Here is a 12,460-nt window from a genome sequence, read left to right on the forward strand (position 1 = left end):
ATTGAAGAAATACATACTTTTACCCTACCACTGGGGGTACATGTTTATACTCTTTTTAGCAATACATCGTTAAAAATTAGGACCAACTAACCTATAGTCACCTATGTATAGTTTTCACTGGATCCTTCTTGTTATCCAGTCAGATATTAGCAAGATCTTTATTTTCAACTCACAAGATAATCCGAAAGAAACCTACCAACCCGTCATTGACTTGCTACAAAGGTAAAAACTGACCATTTTGTTACTGCTCTTGTAGTATTTGATTTGATTGAATCTAAGTCTACTTACGGTAATAATCACACACATACAGAGTGTACCCGCGATACACCAAAAAGAGCGTTAGATACAAGCCATACACGAAAGAATGGACAGTCCGACATGGCTTTCCTTGTAGGAAGCAGGGTCCGGGCAATAATTTATGTGGTTTTTATGTAATGGAATTTATGCACAGCTTCAACATAGAGGATTCGATCCTGTCGAAAGATCCTGAGGTAGGCGGTATACACATTGATGACTAATTTTCAGGTTCGATACGCCAAAATCATATGTATTGATTTATTCAATTCTTCAAATTGCAGATCCTCGAGCTGTCCAAAGAACGTCTCATGCCTCATGAAATCAACGCGCTTCAAGAACAACTTGTCGCGTTTATCAATGACGAAATCATCAATCCAACCGGCGAGTTCCATGAAATTGGATCGTCTTTCTCGTTACCTTCAACCCATAAAAAAGGGTAGAGTTCATATCCATCGGTTCACAAGAAATCTTAAACTCCATAATATTATTGTAATGAAACTTGATAAGTATGCGGTATATATATATTGTGATGAGACTTGATTTTTTATAAATAAAATTTATATGTGGTTGTGTATATATGCTGTGATGGAACTTGATATGTATGCGTGTCTATTTCCGGCAACGTTGAAAATTTGAAAATGGCACTGTACTGACGGCAACCGCCACGTTTTTAAAAAAAGACGGGAAACACTTATCAGTGCCGGTTGATTATACTAACCGGCACTGATAGTGCACCTATCAGTGCCGGTTCTAATCTAGAACCGGCACTGATAGTGATTTTCAGTGCCGGTTCCATACCCGATACTGATAGTCACTGACTATTAGTGCCGATTAATCAGTGCCGGTTCATAAACCGACACTGATCACGTTTTTGAACCGGCACTGATCACCTCTTTTTGATGCATGCCGAGTGCATCAAAAAGAGGGGCATGCCTGCTGCTGCTCACCCAAAGCTGATGCTGAACAATCTGTAAACAACGTCCAGTGCCCGCACAACGAGTATGGGTACGGGTTCCTTGATCGCGAACGCGTGTAACAGCCACCAGTACACATGCAAGCACAACGATCCTCTCCCACAGAGCGATGAGAACAAGCGGGCACCGCCACCGGCACAAGTCTTCCCGGTGACCTTCAACCGGTCTAATCAAGCGCTGAAACATCTGGATTTCAACCTGCCCTTGGACGGCCAGAGGTCCATCGCCGAGCTGATGCAAACGTCAATGATGTGCTTGATGATGTCAACAGCATGGTGCAGCAGACCCTAGTACAGCAGTAGCAGTCTTTCACATCTGGACCCGTGCTGCATGGGCACGGGGGCTGTATGCTCTTCTCACGGTACATACCAGACCTGCTGCACGTATATCTGTACGTGTCGTTACCATCTATCTACTCATATACTATCCCATATATGGACATACCCATGTCTGCACAGTATTAGTAGCATGCATCAGCTCACGCATAGTCATTCCGTGCAGTCTTGAGTCCAGCTAGGCACATGCAAGTACGCATGGTTCAGTCATGGATATACCCTAGCTCACATCAACATTGGATTCTGCATTACATGCATGAGCTGCCCTATGCTGGTAGGTAGTGGCACCCGTCTGGCAGATTTTGCTACTGCTGTGGCCAAAAAGCTCAAAGGGGACCAAGGAGTTAGGGAGTTAAAAGCCTTGGCCGATCCCGTATGCCACGCATGGCTTCGGGGATGCATTGCCTGACTCCTCTCCACCACACTACTGCTGGTTGTTACCCTGCGTTCGCCACACAGGCCGTGGACGACCCAATCGTGACCTACCAGCAATGAGCTTTTGCCTATGATATTATTCAAGCTATCGCAAATCCAAATATACTACACCACTCGAGCAAGTTGCAGCTAGGCGCAAGCCTTCCTGTCTGTGCTCGCAGCGGCAGGAGCTTTCATTTACATATTCATAAATGCATGTATATGGCCCTTGCTTTCTATGGCACGCAGGCATGTACTTTTTTCTTCTCACATAAAAGGGGCAAAGAATTAAGCCACAAACGACACGCTCGCGTGTAGCTTTTGCTTTCTGTGGTATTCCTGCGTGCGCGCAGTCTTCTCTGTTTTCCATGTGCAGAAAGCAGGATATTCAATGGGCCTTGGAGCAAGGAAAGTTGAGACTCAGCCTCCGGGCGTGCGCGCCTAAGTAGGCACGTCTGAGCTCCCACCGATCACCAGATACACCCCAATGCTGCCATCTTGAGATCAGCATTGCTGTTACTTTCGATCCTTATATGACATACTAAAGGTCTTAGTTGGGCATGTGTTAAGAATAGCCATCTCATCTAATTATAACTTATGCTACAATTAGCTATTCACTAATAATAGTAAGTACAAAACTTAAGTTATACCTTAGTTTGGCATGTGCTAAGAATAGCCATCTAATATAGTCATAACTTATGATGCAACAAGCTATTCACTGATAATAGTAAGGTACAAAACTTAAGTTATATCTTTGCTCAAATAGTGCATAGCACATAAAAATCTCCGCACCTGAAGGCGTTGCCTCGGTAGCGAAGATGTCTTAAATACCTCTGCAAACGGAAATGTCTTAAAAACCTGCGCAAATAGAGATGTCATAAAAACCTCCTCACGCGGAGATGTTATAAAAACCTCCACGAATGGAGATGTCTTAAAAACCTTCGCAAACGGATATGTCTAAAAACCTCCGCACCCGGAGATGTCTTGAAAACTTCTGCATGTTAAGATGTCTTAGAAACCTTCGCTACTGATGGTGTAGCCCTAGTAGCAGAGAAGTTTAAAAACCTCCACTGCTGTTGGCATAGCCATAGTAGCAAAGAAGTATTAAAACCTTCACACATAGATGGCATAGCCTCAGTAGTGGAGAGCTCTTAAAAAAATATCTTAAACACCTCCGCACCTAGATGTTATAGCCTCGGTAGCGGAGAGGTCTTAAAAACCTATCTTAAAAAACCTCTGGTATCTTGAAGGCCTAGCCTCTGTGCCGAAGAGGTATGTACCCTCCGGCATCTTGAAGACCTAGCCTCCGTGCCGGAGAGGTATGAACCATTTGACATATTGAAGGTCTAGCCTCTGTGCCAGAGAGGTATTAACCCTCTGGCATCTTGAAGACCTAGCCTCCGTACTGGAGAGGTATAAATCCTCCGGCGTCTTGAAGATCAAGCCTTCATGCCGGAGAGGTATCAACCCTCTGACGTCTTGAAGGCCTAGCCTCTATGCCAGAGAGGTATGAACCCTCCGACGTCTTGAAGGCCTAGCCTCCGTGCCAGAGAGGTATGGACCCTCCGGCCTCTTGAAGTCCTAGCCTCCGTGCCAGAGAGATATGAACTCTTCAGTGTCTTGAGGGCCTAGCCTTCGTGCCAGAGTGGTATGAACCCTCTGGTGTCTTGAAGGCCTAGGCTCCGTTCTGGAGAGGTATGAACCCCCCGACATCTTGAAGGCCTAGCCTTCGTGCCGAAAAGGTATGAACTCTCCAGCATCTTGAAGGTCTAGCCTCTGTGCTGAAGAGGCGAAAAGGCTCCATGCCAGAGAGGCGGAAATCCTCAAGCATCTTAAAGGCAAAACCCTCTGTGCTTGAGAAGTCCAACACCTTACGCTCCAAAAAATCCGTAGGTCACGACAAACTTCTAGCCAATGTAGAGTTCAGTTTTGCTCCCAACCAACGCAACTAAGCACCCCTAAAGTATCACACCCCCCAGCCGCTAGCGGTAGCAGAGTGCAAGGAGGTTGGGAAAGGGGAAACAAACAAAGCGTTGGTATGACCAAAATTAAAAGGTAAAGTCAACACAATACAATTTTATTCATTCACGTGGTACAATAGCCTTAGAAGCTTCCCTGCCTCAGCTAAAGCCACGAAAATAGCACTAATAGAACACTCCCTCTGGCCGTCCATAGACGAAAATCGCGAGAGAGCCGGGGAGTCAGGGAGCCAAAAGGCTTGGTCGATCTTGCACAAGTTGCAGAAATTTGCTATCCCTGAGTTAGCGAGCCAAAAGGCTTGGTCGATCCTGTACAAGTTGTAGAATTTTGCTATCCCTGTCAGAACACACTATTTTCAAAACAATTATAAGAACAATGCAGGAGCTGAGATTCCAATAAACTTGAGTGGGACTCAGAATATGTTGACTCTGGATGGCTTTGCCTCCATTGAGACCTGCCGCGCCTATCGCTGAGGGGGTAGCGGACTGCCCCCCTCAGCCTCATTGTCGACTACACCTCCGACCACCGCAGGGGGCTCCAGACGGCTCTACCTCCATCGATCCCCACTGCATCCATCATTGAGGGGGTAGTGGACTACCCCCTCAGCCTTGTCGTCGACTACGCCTCCAGTCGCCACAAGGGGCTCTGGATGGCTCTGTCTCCATCGATCCCCACCGCATCCATCACTAAGGGGTTAACGGACTGCCCCCAGCCTCATCATTAACTATGCTTATGATCGCCGTAGGGGGCTCCCGGAAGCTCTTCCTCTATCGAGCCCCACCACGTCTATCGCTGACGGGGTAGCGGATTGCCCCCCTTAGCCTCGTCATCGACTACACCTCTGGCCATTATAGGGGGCTCCGAACGGCTCTGTCTCCATCGAGCCCTACTGCGTCTATCGCTGAGGGCGTAGCGGATTGTCCCCCTCAGCCTCATCATCAACTACACCTCCGGTTGTCGCAGGGGGCTTTGGACGGCTCTGCCTTCATCGAGCCCCGTCACGTCCCTCGCTGAGGGGGTAAGGGACTACCCCTTAGCCTCATCGTCAGCTCTACCTTTAACTATTGCTGAGGGGATCGCAAACTACCTCCCTCGGCTCTGCCTCTGTCAAGCCCCGTCACGTCCCTCGCTGAGGGGGTAACAGACTACCCCTTAGCCTTGTCGTCAGCTCCTTCTTCGTCGCTGAGGGGATCACGGACTGCCTCCCTCGGCTCTGCCTCCGCTGCCATCGCTGAGAGGTTTTGTGAGGATGGGAAGCTGTTTGGGATATCCTAACTCTGTGGTGGGGCTGGAGCTAGTTCTCTGTTCATCCGCCCGCCACTCGGAACCTCGAAGCCAGTGGATGAGGGGGTACTGTTGGGGAAACACTCTAGCTTGAGATATTTAGATGGTGTACTATAGCGATAATAATATCTCCGTTATCATGTGGTATGTAAAAAGGGTGAAAGGTCCGCGGTACCTCCTATACATAATATTCTAACAAATATCTCAGGGGCAGTGTATTAATTTCACCTGCCTCTTCTTTCTATAAATAAGTCCTCAAGGGGCACGGGAAAGGGGACCCTAGATGGTTTTCCCCCACTACTCCAACTTTCATAGATACATCGACTCTAGACTTTCTCTCGCTCTCTCCCCTCCGGCTCACTGTTCAACTCTAAGCTTGAGTCTACTCGCTGGAGGAGACTCTCATCGTACTCTCTTCGTAGAAGACACTTCTTTCACCAACACATGAAAAGGGGCTATTTCTATTATGATCACCCTCTTCCCATGTTAACAAACATGTGTATTTGTATATGTATTGTTAGTCTTCTTAGCTCGTGACTTGGGCTTACCCTCTTCAACAATTTCAATAGTTCATTTTTGACCCTAAACCACTAAACTATTCGATTACACGCCTCATATTTCAATATAGGTAAGTTCACTTCTCAACGGTAGTTTTTCACTTAATTTTGCCTGAGTGGCAAAGGAAACCAGCCACATCACCTCTATTTGCCAAGTCAAAACATGCCCCCCCCCCCCTAGTCTTTCTCTTTCTGACCTCTGAAGCACAGCCGCATGGATGCTGTGCTCTTGACTTGAACCCCACACCATAAAAGTTTACCAGAATGTTTATCTTGATTTCACGGTTACCTATTAAAGATATTTCATTACTCTCTTAACTTTCCATTTTTTGATATTACAACGGTGGATGCACATACTGGATTTTATTAGTACCGCAATATCCCATTTTAGAGATCACAATGGTGAATTCAAGCGTTTGTAAACACTATAGTGGGTTCCGAAAAACGTTTGCTGCCACATGTAAATCAAGCAAATAAGTGTCTAATTTTGCAAATGGTTCTTGGAGTTTTGTCCAATTATATTGCACAGGAACAAAAAATATGCATAATATTACCTCAGCATTTCCTGGGTACACTCATGGCAAAATAACAAAAAACCAGTCTTAGGCAAGCTATTCTTAGAAAGTGCTTAAATTGGCAAACACAATATCCCATGCGCACATAGCACCTCTCCCTGCCCTCAATGTGCTAACCATCCAAAACAATGGTTTCAATCCAGCTGAACCGCTTCCTCTCGAATAAGGAAGAAAAAAACAGCACGAAACTCTTGCCTGTTAGGGACAACCCAAAAAAAGTAAACATGAATGGCCATGGCTGGGTGGCACCCTGATGCTGTCCAAAAAGTGTGTGGCCTCCCTTGGGCTCCAACTACATCCGTCCCCTACTCCATTCTCGTAGCATGCTCGTCATGCTTTGCTTTGCCATTTGCCCCATTCCTTATTCCAGACTTTTAACTTCCTTCCCTCCGTTTTCTTGTCGAATTTGGGACAACTCCCACCAAGATCCGCCACCATTTTCTGTATCGTTCTTCACAGTGCATTCTCAATGGATTTGCCAGGGTAGGAGGATAAGGTTCCCATTTGTGTGGGGAAGAGGGAGGAGCGATCTCTTGTTGCCGAATCTCTCTTTCCCGTATCCATATTCCTCTTGCAAATCTATCTCAAAAGAGGAGAGGAAGATACACCATATCTTGATTCCTGAAGAAGAAAGGTGGTGGCAAAAAAAAGGTATCTAGTCTGTATTATTTGAATCAGCCCCTTTTTTGGTAGGACAAGAAACCGTGAAGCGAAGCGGAGCCTTGCATAATTTGAAGAATGGGGAGGACACCAAAGAAGAAGAAACTAAGCGAATCGGGGTCGCAGAAAAGCCTAAGAAGCTCAAGGAACAGCAGATGCAGCGGCGAACAGAGTCCCAATTCAGCAGTGGACAAAGATGACCCTGTTTTCATTGGGCTGGCTCTCGAATTGAAGGAGGAGGGTACCAAGCTGTTCCAGAGGAGGGACTACGAAGGGGCAGCCTTCAAATTTGACAAGGCTATAAGGATCTTGCCAAAGGGGCACGATGATGTTGCCTTCCTCCACTGTAACATCGCAGCATGTTACATGCACATGAATCCTGAGGAGTATCATCGTGCAATCGACGAGTGCAATTCAGCACTGGAAGCATCACCAAAGTATGCAAAGGCATTATTGAAAAGAGCCCGGTGTTTCGAAGCATTGGATAGGCTAGATCTAGCTAGTAGGGATGTGCAAAAGGTTCTGAGCTTAGAACCAAACAATGTGACTGCATTGGAACTCTCAGAGAGTATTAGGGAGGTGATGGAGGAGAAGGACGTTTTGTTGGACAAACAAGTCGTGTCACCGGATGAGCCTGCGGCCAATCTTGCAAAAGCGAGGGTACAGAGGAGGGTGTCCCGAAAATTCAGAAATTCCATAGTCGAGGAAGAGGTGTGGGAGATGATTCATGATGAAGAGGATCATGAGAATGATGAGGATCATGGGAAAGAGGACTGCAGTAGAGAGAACCATACGAGGAATGACTTAAGCCAGGAGGAAAATCACACCGGGGAGATGCAGGTGAAGCATAATCAGGAAAAGCACACTGAAGAGATCAAAATCAATTACGATCAGCACAAGCGAGGTGCAACCGATGAAGGGCAGCAACTGCAGCTTGCTTCATGGGACATGGAAGAAATGAAGCTGAAACAGAGGCATAGCCAAGACATGCACGAAAAGCATCTCAAGGAGATACTGGTGAAAGGTATTCAGCTTGAGAAGGGAAAGTGTACCAAACAGAATCGTGTGAGCAGTGTGGAGAAGCGTCAAAAGCCTTTTGAGGTCGGTAGTCATAGGAAGCAAGAGAAGCATACACAGGATAAGTATGAAAGGTACACCAATGTCAACCAAGAAAGACACTCTTTAGAGAGGCATATAGGCCATTGCGAGGACATGCCAGAAAAGCGAATTACCATCAAAACAGCAAATCATGGTAGAGTCAAGCATAAAAAATATACCGGGGAGAATCACGAAGATGTTAGGGAAGGGGCAAGGAATCATGTTAAGTTTGTTCTTGAAGATGACATTAGGGTTGTTTTAATTCCAGAAAATTGTAGTCTGTTGCAAGTAATGGACATAGCTCGGTACAAGTACAATCCCCACCTGAAGTCATTCCTTCTAAAATTTATGGACAAAGAGGGTGACTTGGTGACAATTACCTCAACCGAAGATTTAAGGTGGGTCGAGGAATTATATTCAGAAGTGCCAGTTCGGTTGTATATAAAGGAGGTTAGTCCCGAGCGTGAGATCACCAGGGATCTGGTCATGCCTACCTCCTCTTCTGCTGTGCAAGAACGAAATCATTATAGCTTCTCTGAGTGTGGAAGCTCAAGGAAGCAAGATGAAAAGATCTCTTGTGTTGATGACTGGATGATGCAATTTGCTCGCCTATTCAAGAACCACGTTGGTTTCGATTCTGACGCATGTGTGGATCTCCGTGACCTTGGTATGCGACTTTACTATGAGGCGATGGAAGACACCATCACAAGTGAAGAAGCACAAGAAATATTTCAAGCAGCAGAGGCAAAATTTCAGGAAATGGCAGCTTTAGCATTGTTCAATTGGGGCAACGTCCACATGTCTCGTGCAAGGAAGCGATTATTTTTATCTGAAGATGCTTCGAAAGAATCAATACTTTCCCAGCTCAAGGATGCATATGAATGGGCATGCACTGAATATGTCAAAGCTGGGAAGAAGTTTGAAGATTCTGTGGATGTAAAGCAAGACTTTTATGAAGGTCTTATTGCACTTGGACAGCAACAGTTTGAGCAAGCAAAGCTTTGTTGGCGTTATGCTGATACATGTAAAGTAGACATGGGAACTGAAGTATTAGAACTTTTCAATCATGCTGAGGACAACATGGAAAAGGGAATGGAGATGTGGGAAGGAATAGAGCATTTGCGAGTAAAAGGGCTATCTAAATCCAGAAAGGAGAAGATAGTACTGGATAAATTGGGTTTGAATGAGCATGGAAAAGATTTATCACCAGATGAAGCCTTTGAGCAAGCCTCAAATATGCGCTCACAACTAAACATTTCGTGGGGAACCATTCTTTATGAACGCTCAGTAGTAGAATTCAAGTTAGGACTTTCTAGCTGGGAGGATAGTCTACAAGAAGCCATTGAAAAGTTTAAGACTGGCGGAGCTTCTGTAGCAGATATCGGTGTGATGGTAAAGAACCATTGCGTGAATGAGAACACTCAAGAAGGTATGGCGTACCCATTTGTTCCTTTTCTGTGCAATTGTTTTGTTGCTGCGATACATCACTTATTTTTAAACATGTATATGTATGCTAGTTATGCTTTATGAATCTTATAAAAAATAGTATGGGAAATGCTCATGTCAGCATTACTACTTTTGATGTTCTATTCTCACAACCTAATTCATTGCACAAATTTTTGTAGACCCGAATCTTCAAATATTTTTTTATTGGAATCACTAGCGTTTAAAAATTCAAACTTTGAAAAGTTGTGTAAGTATACATGAAATGACTACCTGTAGTCTCAAGCAATGCTCTAGCATCATACGTTCTCTATTATCCTATATCTAAGAGTACTATGTTTTTTAATGAAGGAAGTACAACTCCCGGCCTCTGTAACTATAAGACGACAAAGCATCAAGGATACACGTTGCCATTACGCCCCCACCATCAAGAGAAATCGAAACAAATCGGTAATAGAGAAAACAAAAAAAGAAACTCTACTCCTAGGTCACAAACCTCCAACTTAAAAAGAACTTCTAAACTCTTACTTGCTGCTATTATAGGCTCCAGAGTCTTCAAAATGGATTGACATGATTTTGGCAAACCCCAAAACACTTCATCCACATTAATTAGGGCAGAAGAAACATGGATATCAAAGCCGATCAGCTCTGCACAGACTCCACCACCAAGATAGCACGCAAGAAACCGAAGCCACACACCATCATCCATTCTGCAACAAAGAGGTAAGGATGTGCGCACCACACCTCCATTGCATATGGCCAGCCATCAAAACCATCTCAAAGTACACTTTCTCAACATCGGTGCCTCCACCACTGCCGCCACTGAACTTGTCGACACACACCAACCTCCACCTTCAAACTCACCAAACCACACATGCAAACCACGGCCAAGAGCCATGACAGGCAACCTCTACAGTCACCACAGAAGTAGCAAGGACTAGGGGATCCTTGCAACAATGGCCACCGTACCAAACCACATGGATGACAACACCCATGACACCGGCTTGAAACAGAACCGGCAGCATCAATGGAACCAGGCTCAACGTCGGTGGCCACCAACACCACTGCGGACAGCAACCGCGGCCTCACCGGGCAACCTGTAAAACAAAGTCATTTCTCACGACACCATGCAGATTGCGGCAGGCATCACCATACTGACACCACGCCAAGGGCCGCCACAAATCCAGGGTCGACCGTGACATGCCCAAAGATAGCAGCGATGTAGATCCAACCTAGGGTTGGGCACCCTACGCCTCGTGCGCAGGGAAAATAGGCAGGCCGGCATCGGCACCAAGCCTGACCAGAGCCGAGCACCACCGCACTTCCATCCACAGATCTCAAAGCGCCAGATCATCGGGCCATTTCCGTGTAGGGAAGAGCACATCGACGACAAGATTAAGCACTTGCATCTCCCGGCCAGAGACCCGAGAGTCTCCACCGAAGGTGAGCACCCTCACACATGGGCAAAGCACCAGCTCCATAGCTCGGCCGAACGCCGCAGACGTGAAGATGGCCGCGCCCCTAGGTTCGCACACCAGGAAAAAGCACGTCATCAAAATGCAGTAGAATCCAGCCAAAACCCGTAGATCCGGCCACCAATACCGTAGATCTAGCCATACCACGCGCCGATCTGCCGAACCTCATCGGCGGTTCACCGGAGGAAGAGCAGACGCAGGGTAGAAAGTGGAAGGGGAGGGGTGACACCGTGACGACGACCACTTGGCGCCATCGCCAGTCGTTGCCGCCACCGCTGCCATCCAGCCGGTGGGTAGCGACAACTGCCACCTAGGGTTTTAGCAGGGAGGGCCTCCTGCGGCGGCGATGATGTCACCCTCGTGCCGCCTTACGGGAGTCGACGTGAGGGACCCTGCTCTCCCGTAAATAAAATATATATGATTTATCCTTGTCAGAGTGTAGCTTGCTACTAGCAAAGACAATCAATTGGTGAGCTAGCCTATGATAATAAAGCACTGCACTACAATTTGTGATATTATATTCTGGAACTAACTTGAGTAATTCAACTCATGTTATACTATAACTTACAACTAGTCAAAATGCAATCAGTTTCACTGCAAATTTTCCAACTATATTTTTACTAATATTTTGTTCCACAAAATTAAGATGCTACAGTGCTAGATGCTCTTATCTAGGTTTACAGGGGTATTTAATTGTATCGTAAGAGATTTTATTTTGTCTGTTATGCAGGATTAAGCTTCAAGATTGATGAGATAATTCAAGCATGGAATGAAATGTACGATGCTAAAAAGTTGAAAAATGGTAGTTCTTCTTTCCGTCTTGAACCTTTATTTAGAAGGAGGCCTTCCAAGCTGCATAATATACTAGAGCACATACACTATACGTGTGAGCATGTATCAAACATTGGACTTGGATGCTGTACGCGTGGATAAGAATGTTGATACTTATTTCTTGTGCGACAGGTAACTTTATTTTTTTTATGGATAAGTACTTTTGCGCTTATTCCCAAATAATCATAGGGATATTTTTTACACCACTGATCACCAATTTGCTTGTGTGCCAGCCCAAAGCTAATATTTGTGTGTGTACCATTGAGAAGATGCCTGGTGCTGCCCAGTGCCATTTTCGACCTGCTCACTAGGACACTTGGTTACCATTGACTGAGAGATGAGCATGGACGGATCCTATGGAAAAACACAAACATGCCCCTGCATTATTTCTCACCTTCACCAAATGGAATTGGCATTGCCTAGACCATGCCCCTTTCCTCTCCACACCCTTGAGCGCTGCACTCCTCCCCTCTTGATCAAACGAGAAGGGTGAGAAATAAATCAAACGCTATATATCCCTCTGGTTCAAACAAAATG

At 45.8% G+C, this 12,460-nt stretch overlaps 1 protein-coding gene across 1 annotated transcript; it reads left to right on the forward strand.

Annotated features, from left to right (window-relative positions):
- Positions 1 to 6,645: 6,645 nt before the first annotated feature.
- LOC133896715 (HSP-interacting protein-like) lies at positions 6,646 to 12,104 on the forward strand. The gene is made up of 2 exons (XM_062337313.1): positions 6,646 to 9,603; positions 11,823 to 12,104. The coding sequence occupies exons 1-2, from the start codon at positions 7,155 to 7,157 to the stop codon at positions 12,023 to 12,025; spliced, it is 2,652 nt and encodes an 883-aa protein (XP_062193297.1). The 5' UTR covers positions 6,646 to 7,154; the 3' UTR covers positions 12,026 to 12,104.
- Positions 12,105 to 12,460: the final 356 nt, after the last annotated feature.

The sequence above is a fragment of the Phragmites australis genome, chromosome 17, assembly GCF_958298935.1.
Source record: "Phragmites australis chromosome 17, lpPhrAust1.1, whole genome shotgun sequence".
NCBI lineage: Eukaryota > Viridiplantae > Streptophyta > Magnoliopsida > Poales > Poaceae > Phragmites > Phragmites australis.

Bases quoted from the DNA above. Each gene is read 5' to 3' on its own strand.
- LOC133896715 (XM_062337313.1), top strand. From the start codon at position 7,155: ATGGGGAGGACACCAAAGAAGAAGAAACTAAGCGAATCGGGGTCGCAG. The intron at 9,604-11,822 runs GTATGGCGTACC...TCTGTTATGCAG, and splicing joins GAATGAGAACACTCAAGAAG to GATTAAGCTTCAAGATTGAT.